The sequence below is a fragment of the Ovis canadensis genome, chromosome 6, assembly GCF_042477335.2.
Source record: "Ovis canadensis isolate MfBH-ARS-UI-01 breed Bighorn chromosome 6, ARS-UI_OviCan_v2, whole genome shotgun sequence".
NCBI classification, from domain to species: Eukaryota; Metazoa; Chordata; class Mammalia; order Artiodactyla; family Bovidae; genus Ovis; species Ovis canadensis.
Window position 1 is genome coordinate 132,080,466 of NC_091250.1, and position 20,333 is coordinate 132,100,798.

The window sequence follows — 20,333 nt, forward strand, 5'->3', positions numbered from 1 at the left end:
CTCAGGCTGTGTCCTGAGTGAGACTCTGAACCAAGCTCGGCTCTCAGCTCCCCTGGGGGCTTCCCTTCAGCGGTGGTCCAGTGACTCAGGAGGAACTGGGGGTGGGGTGCTCTGGACAGGCTTTCTGGCCTGTAGACCCTGAGCCCCACCCCAGCCCCTCTCTCTCCTGGGAAGGCATCTCCCCCTGGGGTGGCTGTCGGCTCTCTGGGGCCCCAGCTGTGTGTCCAGCCCTCCGGGCCCTGGAGGCAGCTCTGCCCTCCCAGCGCCTTCACAATCTGCTGCTAGTCTGCGCCTCCACCCAGTCGCTTCCTGCCCCGCCATGCGTCAGCTCCTGAGGTCAGCAGCTCTCCCACCTGTCCCGAGCTGACAGATGGCACAGGGTGGGGTGCATGGGCAGGATCACCGTTTTTATTGAGCTGTTGCTAATGGGGGTCCAGAGGCCCCACATCTCGGAGTGGGGGTGGGGTGGTAGATAAAAGGCCATCGAGGCGGAGCGGCCCCCTGGGGTCTCGCCGCCAACGCAGGTCCAGCGAGGGCGCACCTGCGGGCACACCCGCCACGGAGCCGCCTCCACCTGCCCACGGCCGGCGCCTCCCTCCACGCCCAGCCATGAGCCCTGCTCCCAGGAAGTTGTGAAAAGCACACGGTTAACGTCAAAAGCTGCTTCCAGTACCGTCGACACTGACAATAGCGGAGGGTAGATTCCAGGCGTTCTTACTGGGGAGCCGCCCTGCCGTGACCCGGAGTCCCTGGGCCTGGTGTCCAGGGAAGGGCTTTACGCCGGGGGCCCCCGCCCGTGGGGGCCGGGAGCGGCCGCGGGGGCGTGGCGAGGCCGTGGCGAGGCCCAGGCCAGAGGCGGGGCCGTTCCGGGGCGGGGCCCAGGCTGGGGGCGGGGCCCAGGCGGCCTAGACGCCGGACTTGGCAATGATGCGCTCGAGCAGACTCATCATTCGCTCTTGCAGCTGCAGGCTCTGGGCCTGCAGGACGCTGTGCTGGTCCAGCGCGCGGCGCACCTCGCGGCATGTCTCCTCCAGGGCGCGGCTCAGCCGGCGCTGCTCCTCCAGCAGGGCCTCCAGCAGCCGCAGCTTCTTCCTCTGCAGGTGGCCACCTTGGCCCTTGCGCTTCTTCACCGGCCGCTCCTCCGACCTGGAAGGACAGTGCGATGTGGGGACGGCTGGGCCCTCCCTGTCATGACAGCATTCCCACACCCACTGAGCTGGGTGGGCAAGGGGCGCTCATAGTGGGGGAGTGGACACCCAGAGAGGGACGAGGAAAACGCTGGGTGGAGGGCCTACAGGGCAGACACCACCAGTTCTGGCCAGCCTCCGGCAGATGGGGGAACCCCTGCCTCCTGGCAGCCTGGAAGGGGCCAGCACGCCTGGGGGTGAGGAGACGGGGACAGCAGGCCAAGGGTGGGGCCGTAGAGGCCAGGCTCCCCTCCAGGACGGGAATCTTTCCAGGGTCAGGGCTGAAGGCAGCCCAGCTCTCTGCTGTGAGTGGGGCCCCCAGGGATGGCAGGGAGCTGCCAGACGCCCCCAGGCCCTGCCTGTCCCCAGCCTAGGCCCTCTGCTTCCGTGCAGGATTGTGGCCCAGTCACCCTCGGGGGCAGAGAGCAGAGCCTGGACTCTGGAGGGAGAGGTGCCCCATGGCCCGGCCTGGCACAGCACCCGGCAGCCATCAGTCTGGGAAGCAGGCTCAGCCCACAGAAGCAACTGTCCGCCAGCGGCAGATCCCCTGCACCCCAGCCCGGCCACTAGCAAAGGCGATTCTGTCGGGGGTCTTCGCTGAGAAACCACTCCCCCCCCCAGGGAAGGGGCACTGGACAACCGAGCAGCAGCCCTCAGATTCTGGGTGTCAAGACAGGAGGGGCCCCCGAGATGCCTTCCTCACCCCATGCCCATCTGACAGGCTTGAGACTGAGCTCGGGGGAGGCAGGACCGAAGCACAAATGTACACTCTTCCTGTCCTCTTCTCCACTGGCCAAACTCCTATTCAGCCGTGAAAGCCCAGCCCAACGTGACCTCCTCTGGCTCCCTAGCCCCACACCACACCTGTCTGAGGGTGTCTTGAAGTGGGGTCAGCTCATGGCTGGCAGGATGCCATGGATGGAAGAGGGGCTGGGCGCCCACTGCAGCCAGGCTCCAAGGACACTGTGGAGGCTCAGCCTGACGCCCCCTCCCTGGTTTTGAGACCAGCCAGCCTGGCAAGGCCAAGGAGAAGGGGGGCCCAGGGCATGGTCTGCTTGGGGTGGGGGAGCTCGAGAGCCAGACACCGAGGAAAGGGCAGGAGGCTCGCCTCTGACTCCCAGCCTTCGCCAGAGAAGGTCCTGATTTATCCCCATTTTACAGACAGAGACTGAGGCCCAGAAAGATCACAGACTTTCCACACAGCTGAGCAGTGAGGGTGCAGGAGACGCGCTTGGGCGGCGGACACGACAGCCCGGGCCTCGGGCCCCCCTGCCTCCCTGTCTCTGGCCGCCCTGTCCCTGAGGTGCGTGTGCCGCCCAGGCCTCTGCAGCCGGCCCTGGGTGGCAGAGACTGCCGCCGCCAGGACGGCCGCCTGGCCCGTCCCGGGGGCAGGCGGTGGGGCAGGAGCGGGGCGCGCACACACCTGAACTTAAGGGACAGTAAGCTGGAGGAGCTGTCGGAGCCGTCGTCCTGGAAGCGGCCTTCGTAGGAGCACTGGGTATACGGTAAGTACAGAGGGGTGGACTTAGCAGACGGCGACAGGGACGCCTCGGTCTGGGACGTGGAGGGCCCCGGCTGCTGGCCGTCCGGCAGTTTGCCATCACAGGACTCGGGGGCCTTGGCCAGAATCCTATCAATGGCTAGGTAATAGGGCCAGTCGGGCGGGACGGAATCGCTATCTGTCATGCATTTTAATTTCCTGAAACGAGAGACACAAGAGCCAAGGGTGAGAAACGGCTGCTCCTGGCCCTGCCCGCCCGGCCCCTCTGCAGAGGGGCGCTCGGGGGCGCCAGACCCAGGGAGCCACGTGGCACGGGTGTGGGCCACTCCCAGCCAGACAGGCCTCCCCGGAAACGTGTGCCAGGTGAGACCGAGTCAGAAAGAGGTCGGGCTCGGGACCCTACGCTGCTGTGGGTGTCGCAGGACCCACAGGCCCCAGTGTCAGGCTGGCCCCTACAAGTCCTCTCTTTGCTTTTCTGGAGTTTCTAAACTCTCTGCAATGAACAAACGCTGCTTTTTAATAAGTCAGTCAGCATTAATAAGAACATATGTGGTATAATACCAGCATAGGAGTAAGACGTGATATAATGTGTAACGAGAACGTAAAATGAGGTCAGGTCACAAGTGTGTCCTGAGGACGCTGCCCCGGAGCAGGAGCTCAGGAGAGACGAGCACAGGCCTCGTGGTCGCGGCTCTGAGTCTGCGGCTCGTCTCCGCCGCTTCGCTGTGTGAGCCTGGGCAGGTCCATTAACCTCTCTGAGCCTCGTGTCAGTAAAATGGGGATGATCCAAGTTGTGCTGGGAAGACTGGAGCAGACAATGCCCGGTGCCTGGCCAACAGCGAGCTGTCCTGATGACATTCTTGGTACCAGGAGGGGGGGCGGGGCCTGATGCCCCCAGCGAGGGTCTGCTGTCTGCCTATGGTGGGCCCGTGCCCCGCCCAGGCCCTGCGCCCTGCCCTCCCCTGCAGACAGGCCCTGAGGTCCCTGGGCCTCGGCTGTCCCCTGGGAGGTGAGGGAAGGGGAGATGGGGCCACAGTGCAGGCCCCTGCCAGCGAGCAAAGGGGCCACAGTGGGGTGGGCGCGGGCTCTCTGCCTCCCGAAACCCGGGGTCCTGAGCCCCGGCCACCACTGGCAGCCCCTCCACATTCCCTGTCCTTGCTTCTCCGGCTCTGGGGAGGACTCTGAGTGACAGGGTCCCCCGCAGCAAAGTGGCTCCTTTCTCCTAACAGGGTGCCCCGAGGTCAAATCCCTGCCGGGGCGTGGCCACCGGTCACCCTGGTCCCTGGAGACGCGCTGACCATCTGAAAGCATCGCCCTGGTGGGGGTGTGCGACTCGGGGCAGAGGCCGAGGGACATGGGGTCCTCAGCAGGGAGCCGGGACGGGCTGCCCCACTTCCCTGAGGGCAGGAGGGCGGAGGGCTGTGCTGGGTCCCGGGTCCCCCTCCAGCACTTCCGGAAGCCCCCAGGTCCCGCTCTGCCCACCCGAGACAAGGCCTGCCCCACTGCAGGGGGCCCCTGAACAGCGCATCAGCAAAACACGCTCCCCTGAACCAGGGCCCCCCAGGCTTCCTTCACAGACGATCTGTTTTCCTACTTTGGCCACGCAGAGCAGCTGGTGGGATCTGAACTCCCCAGCCAGGACTGAACCTGGGCCCCTGGCAGTGAGAGCATCGAGTCCTAATCACTGGACCTCCAGGGAATTCCACCAACCACCTTCATAGCAACTGTCCCCGGAATCCCCAGGGGGCCCTGTGGTTGGGACTCTGCAATTCCACAGACGAGTGCCCAGGTTTGATCCTGGGTCGAGGAACTAAGATACCACAAGCCTGAGGTGCATTGAATAAATAAATAAAGATTGGCTTTGTTTTCTTTTTTTAAAAAAACTTTTCATGAAAAATAACTGCCGCCTCCGCTGTGGGCAGCTCTGGGTGGCGGGGGTCAGGGGAGTGCTGGGGGAGATAAAGAACCAGCCCTCAGCCAGAGTGTCGCTCTGTAAGGCCGTCTGTGCCTGCGTGGTCTGTCTCTTCGGTCTCGTCCAACTCTTTGTGAGACCCCATGGACTGTAGCCTCCAGGCTCCTCTGTGCATGGGATTCTTCCGGCAAGAATACTGGAGTGGGCTGCCATACCCTCCTCCAAGGGATCTTCCCGACCCAGGGACCAAACCCATGTCTCCTGCACGGCACCGTACATCTCCTGCACGGCAGGCGGATTCTTCACCACTGAGCCCCTGGGGAAGCCCTCTCCTGCTCTGGGCCTTGGTGTCCCTGTCAGTGACGGGAGCTGAGAGGTGCTGCTGCTGCGTACAAGTGCTTCATAAACTGTGAAGCGCTGTGTGCGTGCGGCCCCACCCCGCCGCCGGCCACCCCCTTATCTCCTGTGGCCGCCTCAGCCCACCTCCCCTCCAGGAATGGAAGAGGATCCCTCCCTGGGGCTCAGGAGGCGGCTTTCAGGATAAATAATGAATAACCCGGCCAGACGCCAATCAGAGCCGTGAGTCACGGAGTCAGACAGCAGGCCGTAAAGCCACCCGCCTCAGCCCTGCTGCCCTCTCCCTGCCAGGCGCCGCGGGGCTGGTGGCGAGGGGGATGGGGGGCACACGGCTCAGCCTCGGCCCACCTTTACCCCAGTGGCCAGCCACCTCTGCTCTGCCCCAAGGCCTGGCTGGGGGCCGGGCTACGGGTCAGAAATGAGCCTCTGGATGTGCCAGGCTCAGGACCGGCTCCTCCAAGGCCGAGAAAGTTAAACTGATGCAACTGAAGCAGCCTTCGGTTGTCCAGGGCCCTGGGAGTCTCTGCACACCCCCAGGCCCCAGCGGGCCGGGAGCCACAGGCCAGGAGGGGCGGGGTGGGAGGGGGGTCCTCTCACCCACAGAGTGTGGCTCAAGGTGCCCAGGCCAACCTGCAGGGCTCTGTCCACAACCCCTGGCCAACCTCTGCTCCCCTGTCCGGGGTGGCCTGGGCTGGGACCACGGGGTCCTCATGTGTCCTCCTGCGACGGCAGCCTCCCAACATGGACAGGCTCCTGGGGGCTGCGTGGGCCCAGCCCGCCCACAGGGCCCACTCTCTATGCTTCTCCGCCTGCAGCTCAGCTCCTATTCTACCTTCACCCCGCCCGTGACCCCCTCCACCCGTGACCTCTCACCCGCCCACGACCTTCTCCTCCCCAGACCCCGGGCAGATAAACCTGGCCCCGCCCTCTGAGGTGCAGGGCACACAGGCCCGCCCTGGAGCTGCCCCTGCCCGAGCCACGTGCCTAGCCGTGACCTAGCCCCTCCCGAGGCAGCCAGGGCAGGGGCCCAGTGCGAGGCGGGGAGGGGGCAGAGGCGCCGACCCTCCTGGGTGCTCAGGGCCTCCACACCCTCTCCCCAGCCCTGAGGCCAGTGCTGCGCCCACAGTGGGCTCAGTGGACGCTGGAGACAGCCGACTGCAGGCTCAGGGGCCTAGTGGCCCAGCCTCGGGTTTCCCGCCCCTGGCCGCCAGCAGTATCCTCCACCCTGCGGGGCCTTGGGGGTCTCCCCGTGCCCCGCTCCACGGGGCCCACAGGTCCCCTCTTGCCTACACAAAGCCGGGACTCCCCCCCACCCACGCCACCATCACCCAGAAGGCCCCCTACCGCCCGCTGCCCGTGGGCCTACCTGTACTGGAAGGTCATGTTGGTGATCTTGATCTTGATCTCCTCGCCCAGCCGGCGCTCGCCCGTCATCTCCAGAAGCTTGCTGGCCATCTTCTCGTACACCTTGGCGTTGCGCTTGGTCTGCTTCAGCTCGTCGAAGAACTCCTCCCAGACGAGCATGAGGCCGCGCATCTCGGCGTCCGTCCAGTTGCGGGCCCGCCGGTGCTTCTCAGCCTGCGGGGACACGAGGTAGCCGGGCACCTCTGCCGTGGCCATGCCCGGGGCACCTGCGGGGTTAAAGAGCACGCTTGGGGCGGGCCGCCGGGGCCTGCACACCGCGGCGGGAGCCCCGCTCCTGGAAGGCAGCTCCTCGCTCAAAATGGGGCCTACATCTGACAGGCAGGAATTTAGTTAAAAGCTTTTAAACGGGAAACGTCATTTTGATGTCACGTTTCCATAGCAACAGAGCAACTGCATAAGCTACAACAACAGAAACCTTTTAACTGAAAGCGCAGGAATCAGGGCCGCCCTGACGGGCCATCAATACTCAGCGAGCAGGCCAGGCCCAGAACCGGCGGCCCAGGCGCCCGGCCCTGCCTCCCAACCCCAGCCTGGCCGGCCCAGGGCCACCGAGTGAGGCCCCTCCGCTGGGAAGACTGGGCTCGGGTGGCCAGGCAGGATCCAGGCAGCAGTCCTGGCCTCCATCTGCCCCCCCCGCCCCCGGCTCACACTGTCAGGGGCTCAGGGAGGGCCCAAGATGGGGGGCTGGGGTGCAACGGAATGAGAGGCGAAAGAGAGGGAGACCCAGAGGAGGAGAGACGGGAGGACAGAGGGGTAGGAGGGACAGACGGACAGACAGGAGGCTGGCACGGGAACACACGCTTGGGAACCTGCAGAGACACGCGTGTGCAATGCCCACCCGCCCACATGCCCCACGCACGGCCATCCTCTGGCTCACACTCAATACAAACGCCACCACCACCAGGCTAGGAACCAGCAGCTGCGGCAGACCCCTGGCTTGATCACCGTCCACCTCTTCCCGTCCTCAAGGGGCATGGCTGCCGGCCTGGGTGACATGGTGGCCTGGGTGACCTGCAGCCTGGGTGACTTGGCATGGGCCGAGGAGCCAGCGCACAGCCCGAGGCACAAGGTAGCTGGGAGCAGACAGTGCCAATGAACAGCAGGGCCCCGTGGGGCTCCCAGGCACGGAAGCCTTTTTGTCCCCCATGCCTTATGGACAAGACTCTGGCCTCCGTGGCCTGCTCCGCGTTTCGGAGAGCAGAGCGGTTGCTGATCGGAGGAGGAGGGACAGGCCCGTCAAGATGAGCAGGAGACAGACCACCTGAGACCCTGCACACACCCTGAGCCCGTCAGCAACCCCACCTTTTGGAAAACTCGCAGCAGCAGAAACGAAGACTTGCTACTGCCTTGGCCCTTATCACAGACCCGACTATAACCTCTCCCTCCTCACCAGGGGGTGGGGCACAGCCCTTGAGGTGCTGGTGAAACCGCTGACTTCAGTGTGGGGCTTAAACCCACGTGGCTGGGAACGTGCACCTGGCCAAAACCCTGCTGGAGACTCAAACCCAAGTGGCCAGGACTCGAACTCAGCCAAAACGCGTGGTCTGCCAGCCGAGGCCGCAGACCTGCTGTCAGGTCTTCATGAAGCTGAGGTCTCTGATGTCTTGTCACAGAAAGAATTCAGCGACAAAGTGACAGGGTAGAAGCGGATTGATTCAGAGAGAAACACTCCACAGACAGAGTGTGGGCTGACACAGAGGGCAAGTGCAGCCTCGCAAGGTTGTGTGGTTAGCTTTTCCTGAGTTGGGAAGGTCCCCTGGAGAAGGAAATGGCAACCGACTCCAGCATTCTTGCCTGGAGAATCCCATGGACAGAAGAGTCTGGCGGGCCACAGTCCTTGGGGTCGCCAAGTCAGGCACGACCGAGCGACCAGCACTTTCACTTGTGTTTTGTATGAGCTGGGTAATTTCACAGGCTAATGTTCAGTCGCTCAGTCGTGTCCGACTCTTTGCAGGCCCATGGACTGCAGCACGGTGGGCCTCCCTGTCCATCACCAACTCCCAGAGCTTGCTCAGACTCAGGTCCATTGAGTTGGTGAGGCATCGTGCCGTCTCATCCTCACAGGCTAGTGAGCGGGAGGGCTGTTCCCACTGTTCTGGGGACGCGGTGGACATCTCCAGCCGCTGGGCCGCTGCCCGCTTTTCGGCCTCTGATGGCCAGCCTTGGGGCTGCCACGGCGCCTCTGGGTGTGTTGTTTCGCTCGCTGATGTGTTTCAGTGAGAGTGGACAGAGGACCAGGGTCTAGCTGAAGTTGACCTGTCTGCCATCTTGGACCCACTGGAGTCTAACCAGCTTATGTTGTGTCCTTGGGCTGTGCCACCCTTTCAGAGGGTGTGCCCTGCCCCCTGCCTCTTGTCTCACTGGCTTTGCCTGGCAAAGTAAAGCCACTGTCTCCATGTTTGTTTGGCACTGGTGCACAGAGCGCCGAGATTTTGGCAACAGCGTATTCCCACCCGTCCTGCAGCCGGAACACCTGCACCCAGACCTGCCTTGTGCACGGGGCTGGGAGGGGCGCTCCCTGTACCCCCAGGACCCCACAGAAAAGGGCTTGGTGAAGCCTTGCTGAGTAAAGGTATGAACTCTGAAAAGACTGATCTCGAGTAACTCCTGTACCTCCCCAGTAGGTCGCCTGGATTTTGCCTTCAGGCTTCCTGGCAAACTCTTGTTCTTTCTCCACGGCCCGTTCTGGCAACACCTTCTCTCTGAAGTCGTCCTGCTCTCCTTTGGTCCTTCCTCCCGCTCTCCCTCCTGCAAACTGAGCCTCCCTCGAGCCGCCGTTTCCTGTCTGCCCTCCAGCCGTGTGACCCTGGGTTAATGCTTGCAAAGGCAACAGTCTTAAGAACTCGAGCTCGCTGGCTCCTGGGCCCTGTTCTAAGCGCAGCGTGTCTGTTGTCAGCTTTGACCCTCATGGCACTCTTGTGAGGGAGGCTGGCGCTGCTGTTAGTCCCATTCTGCAGATAAACAGCCTGAGGGACAGAGGTGAGGTCACCCTGTGGGCAAGGGGCCAAGCTGGGCTCTGAACCCAGGCAGGCTGGCTCGGCGCTGGGTCTGACCTGTGTTCCCTGGGAAGGACACGTCAGGCCTCCTCTGCCCACGGTCCTGGGCGGGGGCTCACAACCCAGGGCACATGCTGCTGCCTGGGTGAACGCTACCATTGATCCCTGGGGGCCTGGGGAGGCCCCCGAGTGCGACCCTGGACAAAGTGGCCTGGGCAGCCCCTCCTCAGGCCTCCGCCAGCAGTCAACTGAGGCTCAGTCCCAAGGTCCACCTCACACCTGCTGGCCGGGCTGTGACAGCCACACAGAGCCCCTGCCCTGCCCCCCGGCCAGTGTGCTGTGAGCCCCCCAGATCTGCGGGGTTCTGTGGGGGGTGGGTTGAACTTGGGGGAAGGGCTCACAGAGTGCAAGCTGAAAACCTCCCCAGGCACAGAGGGCCTTCCTCAGGGCCTGAGCCGCCCAGGACAGGGAAACCGAGCCTGGGGCCAGGGCCGGGGGTGGAAAGGGGTGACGGGCTTGGGGGGCGGTCCCTGAGGCTCTGGCCAGGTGCCCTCACCCTGCACCTCCACGTGTCCAGAGCTTGCCTCTTACCCCGAGAGAGGGGGTAAGCCCTCTGGAAGCCCAGCTGGAAGGAGGGGAGGGCTCAGAATGGGGTGGGCCGGCTGCGGCTCTCTCCTCCCTGCAGTCGGAACTTGGGGTGCAGAGGCAGAAGGCAGCAGGGCATCCTGGGTCAGCACCTGGCCCTGCCCTCAGCTCCTGGTGGAAGCCCCTCCCTGTTGTGGCTTCTGAGGTTGCCTGGGGACACCCCTGCCTGGCCACATAGCACCTCCCAGGAAGGCTGACAGCTGCTATGCCCCTTGACCGGGTACCTGGCACACTCAGTAAGTAGTGTTTGCAGAGTGCGTGAGGGATGAGAAGGCCCACCTCCTCCAGGAAGTCCTCCCCAAGCCCCTCTTAGGCAAAGGATTTAACCTACCAGGTGGCCTGAGAGCTGACTCTCTGCCCCCAGAGCCTGGGGTAGCCCTGACTGTCCTCCAGGTGGATGTTCCCTCAACCCCGACCTCCAGAGCCGAGTGGGTCTGCCTCACAGCAACCCCCAGCGCCCAGGTGGGGCTCCGAGAGGAGGCAGGCCAAGCTCAGGGTTTCAACCTGGCTCAGCCAGCTACAGACACGACTTGCTCAGGCCACCTCCAGCCCTGCCCTCACCAACACCTGTCTGGACAGGTGACCCCACTGGACATGGGCCGGTGCAGGGGGCACTGCTGCAGCTCCTGGGCCCCTCCCTGCCCCCACCTCCTCGGGGTACTTGGAGAGGGCACAGGCTGGCGTACTGGCCCAGTGTGGGCTGCGGAGTGGTCGTCAGGAGGCGCTGCCGCCCTAGGTGCCCAGCTTGGGCAGTCCCAGGGCAACAGGCCCCAGTGCCTCTGCAGGGGCGGCTGTGGGCCTGGGGCAGCGCTGCTGGTGTGCAGGCTGGTGTGCTGGGCCGGGTGACCACCCCCTGCTGGGCCCCAGCAGACGGGTCCCGCAGAGGCAGGGTAAATGGCTGGGCTCCAGCATCTCCGCTGAGGTTTCAGGGGTGCTGGAGAGCCTCGGGTGTGGGGCAGGGGGGCGCTCGCTTTGGCCTCCAAGGACAAGACAGAGCCAGGGGGAGATAGAAGCAAGCCAAGCTCCTGGCGGCCCGTGGGAAGGCCCTGTCTGCCCTTGGCGGGGCTGGATGGGGACTGCGTACCTTGGCACAGCTGCATGGCCTGTGGGGACCCTCAGGCTCTGCGTGCCCAGAAGGCAGAGGGCCTGGGGCCGGGCGTCCGTCGGCACCTGCGGAGAGAAGGGCGGTCAGGCCTCAGCGGGAGGGGCCCAGGCACGCAGGGGAGGCCGGTGCCCTCCAGGCCTCTGCCTGGCCATGCGGGGACCCAAGGCAGGAAGGGCATCCCTCAGGGGCCTCTAGCACCTCCCCGGGGGCCGATGGTGGGGAGCCGGGCGCATCCCAGGAGGCGGGAGTCCTCACAGCAGCCTAAGACCCCCGGCTGGGCAGAGGCCAGAGAGCACAGGGAGCGTGGAGGTGGGTCCAGGCTGGAGGCGAGCGGAGCGGGAGGGTGGGCTCTGCTGGGCACAGTGACCAGCCTGGCAGCACTGTCCTCTCCCCACGGGAGCCCAGACCCTTAACTCTTGGTCCTCAGCGGGCATGCCCGACCCCGAGTCGACGGCTCTACCACACTGGGCCGCCCCTGCCCTGAGTGCCCCAAGGCCAGGATGAGTGTAGGCCTGGCCGGCGGTTCATCTGCTCACAGCTTGGCATGGAGGCTTGGCAACGCTTGCCCCAGAGGATGTGGGCGTGATGTGGGGACCGTACCCGGGTGGTGACTCCACAAAGCCAGCCCACCTCTGTGCCCGCGGGGCCCTTGCAGGAGGCCCCGTCCAGTGGCGCCTGGGCCGCCCTGAGGGTCGAGGCTGGACCAAGAATCCCTGGGCCCAGAGGGCTTGCAGGTTCAGGTCAGGAAGCAGGGGGTAAGCTGCCCTCTACCGAGGGCACCTGTGCTGGGCGGCTGGAGGGTGAGTGGGACACTGTTGGTTCCTTCCAGGGCGTCTCCGGCCTTCGTCTAAACATGGAGGTCAGGGCATGGGCGCCTCGCCTGGACCACGGCGGGCAGGGAGCACTCGGTCCCTCCCAAAGGGGAGGCTGCTGAGGCCTGGAGCGTGTTAGGTGAGACGGGCCTGGGGAGGCGAGCTGACCTCTTCCCACACGCAGTGGGTGCACACACCCCCGCGCAGCCTGGCCACTGGAACCGGCAGCCAGACCCTCTCCGAGTAGGTTCCCACAGCACCACGAGGGCAGCGCCCACATGTGCCATGACCGGGGCAGAGGCCAGGCTTCCTAAGCCCGCCGTCCGTCTCTCTGGGCACCCGCTGTGGTCAGGCTGGGGGCTGCCCACTCCCGCCAACACCCTGGGACCTGGAAAGCCTTCAGCAGACTCTGTGGAGCACCCGCCCTGGGCAGCCCACTGCCCAGGGTCTCTGCCTCCACAGGTGGATGGGCAAGCACCACGGCACAGAGAGGTGTAACCCCGCATGGCTGGGCTCCCCAAGAGGGGCTGGGAGAGCCAGCGCCCACACAGCTGAGTGGAGAGGATTCCTGGAGGAGCTGGCATTTCCAGCGGGCAGAACATACCACCTCAGATGGACGGGGCAGCCTCACCACTCGGTCCCGGGGCATGGGGGCCTGTGGCCAGTGAGGTGAAAGGGGCAGCGGGGCCATGAGGGCCTCCAAGGTCAGGTCATGGGCCCTGTGTGAGCCCCCAGGACCTGTGCCCGCCGTGACCACCCCTCCAAACTGGGGCCTGGGGTGAAACTGCACGGCCCCCACGGGGATTAGACGTGACCACCACAGCCTCTGCAGCCTCGGGCACTGGCGGGGGGCCGCCCCCGTCCCCGCAATGCCCGGCACCTGGGTCCCACGGCGCGGGGCTCCTGCTGGTGTGGTCTGCCGCCCCCTGTGGGGGCAAGTTTCCCCATAAGCAAAGCAGGCCTCACACGGCAATTTACCTTGTGTTTTCTTTTAATTCATATGTACAGTATTCGTAGCAGTTTAAAAAATTAAAATATACATCTCATGTCAAACCTTCGCTCTCTTCTCACAGACAAGCCTAGGCCAGGCTCCGGGATGTACCCATCACAGCCCTGTGGGTACCCGGTGTGTGCACAGTGTGAGTTCCAATCCCGCTGGAGGACGGGCAGCCGTGGAGCGTGCTCAGAGCCCAACCCCCCGCGGCAGGTCTGTGACGCTCCAGTCCTCCAGGCCAGCGGCCACCCGGCTGCTGCAGGGCAGCTGCAGCGACCGTCGGGGGCGAGGGGCTCCTTCGGCAGCACGACCAATCTAGCGCCAGACACACACGCCCTGCTGTGGCCACCCCCGCCTGAGCCCCGCTCCCCGGCTCCCCGCTGAGCCCAGGCCTGCGGCACCAGGCAGTGGGGGGCAGTCCCCTCCAGGTGCGGCCACCCCAAGCTCTCTGGGGAGCGTCAGTGACCTTCAAGGTGGTTCTTGCACCCCCGCTGTCACTCCAGCGTGCAGGACCAAGCATCACCCTGGCTAGGACAAAAGGCAAAGCGAGGTCGCACGCCAGGAAGAGACGCCCATGGCACCGAGAGGGAGCAAGTGTACTCCTCCAAACCACACAAGAGTTACCGCGCTGCACGGCCCGGAGGGGCTTCCCCAAGATGGCTGCGGGCAGCTCCACTAACCCGCGCGGTGAGCGGTCTGCACCCCCAGGCTCGGCAGTGATACCCGGCCACAAGGGGGGCTGGGTGCGACATGCTGCGGGCCCAGGGAGCCCAAGTGCCATCCTCGCCTCCCGAGAGGACGCGTGTGCTGCAGGAGGGCGAGGGCACAGCGGGGAAGGGCACCTGGAAATGCCCTTCCCCTGCCCGGCTCAGCGGGGCCACAACAGGACACACAGGGTAAGAGGCACTGGCACCTCGCCCGCCAGCCACCCTGGTTCCGCTCAGATCTTCCCTGTGTCCTCGCCGCCCCCAACGACCCTTTCAACACCGTCTGGGGTGGCAAGGTGACTGCTGCCGGACACAGACTTTAGTGCAGTCCCCTCCGCAGACAGCTGATGAGGGGGCCCATCTCCTCAGGGGCACTTTGATGAGCAATGACCCCACCCCACCCTCAGACGACTCAGCCACGTGGACGACCCCGTGGGGCGGGTCTGAGAAAGGTCGGCTTCTGTAGAGACCTGTCGGCCGCCCTCAGAGGCCCCGATGGAGACTCAGGTGCATGGCCCCACACGTGTCCCCTCCTCCGCGGGCAACGACCTCCCCGAGCACTGGCGCCCGCCCTGGGCGCACGCCAGTGGGTCTCTGGGTGGCACCGATGGCCAGAGCTGGCTGCAGCCCCTAGCTGAGTGCTGACGGTCACGTGGGGCACAGGGCGGGCCCTCGAACAGCTGTGCGCAGCGCGCGGACTCTGAAGGGGACCGGCCCCCGGCTTCACACTCAGTGTGGTCTCTAACAAGTGCAAACACCTAAGCGCGGACAACACGGGCCCACGGCACGCCCACCTCGGAGCTGCTGAAGGGACCCTGGGGTAGGGCAGCAGTTCCAGAACCTTCCGTGCTCACGGTCACTCCAGCAGCTTGTGCCTGCCAAGGCGAGGGTGAGCCCAAGTGAGAGGCAGGAGGGCGGGGACGTCACTTCTCCTGCGGAGCCAGAGCCCCGCCCTCAAGGCCCCGGCTCCGACTTCTGACCCGTGTCCACCGCTCACACCGCTGGGCCCTCTGCGGGGGCGTCCGGTGCCAAGGGCAGCTCTGAGGGGCTCCCTGCACACTCTGACCCTGGCTGGTCTCTAACTGCCTGGCTCTGGGGGTGGGGGCTGGGGCCCGCACCCGTAGGAGGCGTGTGCAGCGGGCGGTGTGTCGCAGGGACAGGCGTGAGGGGCACCTGAGGCCTCCCCCTAGACCCTGGGCGACAGCTGCAGGTCAGCCCCGCTTGCCGAGGAGACGCCCAACCGGACGCACCTGAGCTCACAACCAGGACAGCCAGGCCGCACCTTCCCCGCCCTCAGCTGGCTCCTGACAGGACAGCAGCACACAGCCCTGAACCCCAAACGAGGGGCTGCCAGCCAGCCCGCCCCGCGGTGGGTGGGGGACAGACCTGGTCCACCTGCTCAGAGGCCGTGACATGCAGCACTAACCTGGCAATGCACAGACTACACGGGCGTAGAAAGCCACCTTAAAATTAATCTCTTTACTGATAGAATTAAACTTTAAATCCTGAGAAGACAGACACGGGGAGGACAGCGCACTGTCGCGCTCCCAGCCCGCCGCCTGGCCAGACCCGGCATGCGCGCCCTGCGGGAGCCCGAAACACCCCAGGACCCCGCGCCTCGGAGCCCGTGGCGTCCCCTCCCGCCTGCGGGACAGCAGAGGGCTGATGGCTCGCCAGCAAGAGCAGAGGAATCCTGGCCCCCAGGCGGGAGCAGCTGGGACCTGGTGACTGCCGAGAGCTGGGCAGGAGGAGGACGTAAACAGCCGGCGGCTGGCTCTCATACCAGCTCCAGCTCGAGGCCTGCCACAACCAGCTCCCGCCCCGCGAGGACTCAGGCTCAACCCCAAAGGCTACTGCGTGTGCCCTGCGCGCAGCCTCGCCACCACACGGCAGGACACCCGCCCCCTGGCTCCCCGGAGAGAAGCCCGTGCCGCCCACTGCCTGGCACAGGCTGGGCCCCGCGGTCCAGGGGCCACCTCGTCGCCACCTGCATGGGCACTCAGCATGTGGCGGCCTTGTGGACGCTCCGCAGACAAGCCAACAGGTGGTGGTATGGGTTTCCGGGCACGGCGACCACCTCGAACACAGACTGGAAGGCCCTGCGGTCGAGCTCCTCCTCTATCTGGTGTCGGTAGAAGTCTGCAGCCACCAGGCAGAAGAGGTTCACGTCCACCTGCTCCAGCTTGCCCATCCTGCTCACGACGTGTGGGAGGCTGGCCAGCCAGTTAAGGGCACAAGGTGGCAAGCTCGGGGAGGCCTGCTCCTGTGCTCCAGGGGGTTCCTGCCTCCCCCAGGGCTCCGGCCCCGACACAGGCCTGCGGACAGCAAGGGGCGCCGAGGGGCTCCCCAAAGCTACAAAAGCAGCGGCCCAGGGCTGGGTGGCAGCTGCCTCACGCCTGGGTCTGGGCCCTCCAGCCGGAGCCCCCGCCCCATGGGGCTGCCCCTTGCACAGGGCTTACCTGGCCGGGCTCCTGCACACCCAGCACAGAGCCATGCTGCCCGCCCGGGCTGCTCCCAGCGCCGGGACAGCCGTCTGCTCCGAGGCTCTGCGGTCTGTCTGGGGAAGGCTGAAGGGAGGGGCCGTCCCCTTTTGGCAGCCAGCGTGTCGGGGGCGGGAACTGGATCTTCACTGACTCCAGCGTTTGCCCAGGAGGATGATACACGGCACGTGACAAGGGCTATTGAGAAGCAGCACAGTGGCCCGCCCAGCTGCACGGACCCGCAGGCAGACACAGGGGGTCCTCTGGGGGCCTCCCCTCCCCGCGGACCCCCCCGGAGCCCCGCTCAGAGCAGGGAACACACGGGATCCTGTTTCCTGGTTCGTGCCTCACTCTCTTGGGGCTTAAGGGAAGCGTCACCCTGACACCTGGGCTTCCTACAGAACTTGGGTTCCCAAAACGCTGACGCAAATGTCAACCAGGATGCTGACGGGACGGCAGGGCCGTCCGGGGCCCAGGACCAGGCAAGGATACATCGCAGAGACCCACGGGCTGGTGGAAGCGCTGACGAAGAAGCAGGAGAGGCTCCACGTGGCCATAGCGACCGGGCTCCGCTGCGTGAAGTTGGAGAGCGACAGCATGACCCAGTCCCGCACCGTGGACGACTGCCCCGCGCTGTGCAGCGCCTGGAACACCTGCGCGGAGGCCGCGGGCGAGGCCGCCCCGTCAGCACCAGCTGGGGGGAGCTGGGGGCCCGGCGCCCGCCCAGGCGCCCCGCCCCGGCCCCTCACCTGGTACACGACAGTGGCCATGAGCTGCGGGTACGGCTGCTGGCTGGACAGGAACTCGCCGATGACCTTGTTCATGACGTCCTGGGGCGGGAAGAAGTCGTCCAGGAACTGAGGGAGGACGCGGGCCACCACGCGGGCTTCGCAGGGGAACCCCTTCCGGATCCTGTGTGGTGGGGGGTGGAGCCTGGATCAGAGCCCGTCCGCCGTGCTCCCCAGCCCGGGGGCTCCTGACCGGCTGGCATCCTGAAGTAGCAGCAAAGACGGCTGGGGTGGTGACATCACGGCACGCCACAGCCCCTCGTGACAGACCCACGTCCTCGTGAGGCCCTCAGGCATGTCTGTGCTCCTGGAACCCGTCAGTGCCCCTGCCAAGCCCCCTCTGTGCCAGCCCTGCCCCAGAGCCCCCAGCTGCCTGCCCTCAGCAGACCCGTGGTTGGCCCCTGGCACAGGGCCCTCCCAGGGCCAAGGGGCAGCCAGCAGGCTACTGGCCATCAGCACACCTCTGCTGACCCACCATGTCCGCGTGTTCTGCGTGCAAGCCCCATCCGCAGGAAGCTGAGTACACACAGGCCTCGGGGGTGCGGAAGCGGGGCCCCTGCACAAGCACACACGAGGGGCTTGCGCGTCAGCAGACTCTGGAGCCCGTGGAGATGGGCCCCCCAGAACCAATCAAACAGGCGCGTGTGACTGAAAAGTACCAGAAGGGACCTGGAAACCGGCCCGGTGTGCCCGCTCCACCTGCCTGCAGATGCCAACCGTGACCCACAGGCATGAAACCCGCAAGGGAGAGTCAGCACCGTTGACCCAGAGTCCCCCACGCGTGACAGCGTGGCCAGGCTGAATGCCGGCCCTGCACGGGCAGACGCGCTCATCTCGCAGCAAGCCTGGTGCGTGAGCCCCCGTGGCAGGGCTAAGCGTGGGCGCCCTGCCTGCTCCCCAGGCTTGGTGAGCGTAAGCGTGGGACTGTGGGCGCTCACTGAAACGGGCAACGTGGGCGCAGCGTGCGCGCTCAGCTCTCTGGCCAGAGCGGGCCTGGAGAAGGCTCTGTGGCGTGCGCGCAACGTGGGCACCCGGATGGCCGCCTGCTGCCCGAGCTGACCAGAGCTGAGGCGCGCAGAGCAGAGCCAGCTTCCCCGAGGCCGCAGACACGGCCTGAGGGGCCCGGGGCAGGGCCGGACGAGGGCCCCAAGCCGTCCTGGACACCTGGGCACACACGTGGAGGCGGGCCGTCGTCACAGGCTCTCAAGGACGCTGCCTGCTGGTTAACGCTGTCCCAGGGTCGTGAGAGCAGCCTCCTTTTCACAAGCGCAGCCTCCTCCCGAGCCGCTTCTAGCGCGGCCCCCAGGCCCTTCTCTATACAACGGCAGCTTGGACAGCCGCTTCCGTCCCGAGCACGCTCCAGGACATCTCTTCAAAGGCCCCCGGCACCGCCACACTGCCCCTCGCCATCAGGACCCGGGCCAGCACTTGGGACAGCCCTGGGGCCACCCGAGTCAAAACCTGGGCGCTGGGTGCCAGGACAGCCCGCGGCGCGGAGCCCGGGGTGGCGCGGAGCCCGGGGCCCGGGCAGGGAGCAGGCCGCCCCCGGCTGTGGGCAGGCGGGCTCGCGCTCACCTGTCAAAGAGGACGGACACGCGTTCCATGGCCACGATCACGGACTCACTGTCAGGGGCAGCAGGGCTGGGCTCAGAGGCTCGGCCTGGACTGACTTTCTCCTTTCCTGGAACAGAGCCGTTTCGTGCCGCTGGTTTGTAAAACTGGACGGTTCTGTTAAAGGGGCCTGGAGCTCACACAGGAGTTTACGGAACTCCTACTGATGGTCTGACACGGGGGCGGGGGCCCGCAGGGCCCAGCCGAGACACAGGGCACAGGGGTCGGCCTGAGCGCTGCTCCCAGATGGGGCTCTGACCCCTGCTCCCAGACGGGGCTCTGACCCCACGCAGCCTGAAGGCCCCTGCAGAACCCCTGCGTCTGGCGCCCAGCGGCACGCAGTTGCCAGGCTCACCTGTGTACATGCAGGTGAGCATGAGGCCCAGGGCCGCCATAGAGCGGTGCGGGCTGTGCACGTTCACCCGGTCCACGCTCAGCTTGACCAGGGACTCTGCGTCCAGCCGGGAGAGCTGCTCGGAGAGCAGGAGGCGCTCCAAGCCCCGCAGGACACAGTGGTAGACGACGGACGGGGTGGCCTCCTCGCTTCCAGACAGCATCACCCCACACATCTGCGCGAGGGAGGGCTTCTGGGTCAAAAGGCTGCTGTGGGCCTCTGGCCGCCCGCCTCCTCCCAGGTGGGAGCAGTCGCCGGGCGCAGCCCAGGCCAGGCCGGCTCACCTGTATGATGGAGGCCGAGAACTCCGGCCCCACGTCCAGCGGGTAGTTCTCGATCAGGTAGAAGGCCGTGGCACACATCACCAGCACGTGCTGCTGGCTATGCACGTTCACGCAGCTGAAACCGAGGCGTTGGCCCAGATGAGGGCACACGGCCACCGTGCTGCCGGCCGGCACCGCGCTGCCCTCCCATCTCAGGGGCCCCAGCCAGCGCCCCTGTGAGGAGGGCGCCCCCGTGGGCCCCCGCTGGCGCATCGGCCGGGGTCTGCTGCGCACGCTGAACCGGTGTGTGCGCTTCTCACAGGCGCCCCGCCCCCGCCCCGGCGGAAGAACCCGGGAGATCGTGGTGGGAGGCCGGCCGCGCCCACTCACTGGGCTCTGCCCTGGAGGCTGGAGAGGAGGTAGTCGCTGACGACGGGGATGAGCTGCTTGGCCGTGTCATCCAGGAGGTCGCACTCCAGCACATACAGGACGCCGTGCAGGGCGCCCATCGTGCTGGGCAGGTGGCTGCTCCGGAGCGCGCTCTCCAGCAGCCGGCTGACTGGTTCCGCCACGGCCTTGTCCTGGGCACAAGCACACGGTGGGCTGGACCAGGCCCACATCCCAGGGGAGGCCCAGGAGGGTGGCCTCACGCTGCGGGGGCCTGCGTATTGGGCTGGGGTGTCGCGGGGGCCCCAGCACCCCCACGGGTGGGGGCTCCCTGCGCCTCCGGGCGGCGCCCGCGCTCTTCTCCTGGGGCTGGAGTTCAGTGTGTGAGTGACACAGGGGCCCACGAGGCCGGCCCTGGGAAGAGCCCCAGCTCAGAGTCTGAGACGGACGTCCCTGGGGACAGACCACCCCGCCCAGGGACAAGTCACCAGTGCTGGCCGAGGGCCTTGTCTCACTCTGCAAAAGCCTCAGAGGCTGCCTGACTACCCCTTAGCCCCCAGGAACTCTGCCCTATGGTCCCCTCCAAGCCCACACTGCAGAGGACTCCCCTCCTCCCGCCCACACCCAAAGCCACCAGCGACCAGCAGAGCCCACGGGGGCAGCTTTCACAACCTGGGGAGTCTGGAGAAAAGCAGAGCTTGAGAACTCTGCGGCTGGGCTGCGTGGGTACAGCCACATAGGAGAGGGTCCCTGAGCGGTGGCGTCCCTG

General features: G+C 66.0%; 2 protein-coding genes across 8 annotated transcripts in view; both read right to left on the reverse strand.

Moving 5' to 3' along the window:
• Positions 1 to 386: 386 nt before the first annotated feature.
• On the reverse strand, positions 387 to 16,206 carry MSANTD1 (Myb/SANT DNA binding domain containing 1). Its single transcript, XM_069594841.1, has 5 exons — positions 16,101 to 16,206; positions 11,108 to 11,193; positions 6,324 to 6,588; positions 2,611 to 2,886; positions 387 to 1,146 (listed from the first exon to the last, which is right to left on the reverse strand). Exons 2-5 carry the CDS (start codon positions 11,121 to 11,123, stop codon positions 906 to 908), a joined length of 798 nt encoding a protein of 265 aa, XP_069450942.1. The 5' UTR covers positions 11,124 to 11,193; positions 16,101 to 16,206; the 3' UTR covers positions 387 to 905.
• Positions 15,106 to 20,333, reverse strand: part of HTT (huntingtin) — a 122,579-nt gene continuing 117,351 nt past the window's right edge. For all 7 annotated transcript variants that reach the window (XM_069594839.1, XM_069594838.1, XM_069594836.1 and 4 more), the window contains 7 exons: positions 19,568 to 19,758; positions 19,199 to 19,313; positions 18,876 to 19,089; positions 18,485 to 18,590; positions 16,871 to 17,033; positions 16,614 to 16,774; positions 15,106 to 15,854 (listed from right to left, as the gene is read on the reverse strand). In XM_069594839.1, coding sequence (XP_069450940.1) covers positions 15,641 to 15,854; positions 16,614 to 16,774; positions 16,871 to 17,033; positions 18,485 to 18,590; positions 18,876 to 19,089; positions 19,199 to 19,313; positions 19,568 to 19,758 — 1,164 coding nt within the window. In that variant the 3' untranslated portion in view covers positions 15,106 to 15,640. The remainder of the gene's footprint in view (positions 15,855 to 16,613; positions 16,775 to 16,870; positions 17,034 to 18,484; positions 18,591 to 18,875; positions 19,090 to 19,198; positions 19,314 to 19,567; positions 19,759 to 20,333) is intronic.

What these genes read in the sequence shown, in the direction of transcription:
- MSANTD1 (XM_069594841.1), bottom strand. An exon ending in AACATGACCTTCCAGTACAG is followed by an intron (nt 2,887 to 6,323) that starts GTAGGCCCACGG and finishes CTCTCGTTTCAG; the next exon opens with GAAATTAAAATGCATGACAG. An exon ending in TTACTGTCCCTTAAGTTCAG is followed by an intron (nt 1,147 to 2,610) that starts GTGTGTGCGCGC and finishes CTGTCCTTCCAG; the next exon opens with GTCGGAGGAGCGGCCGGTGA.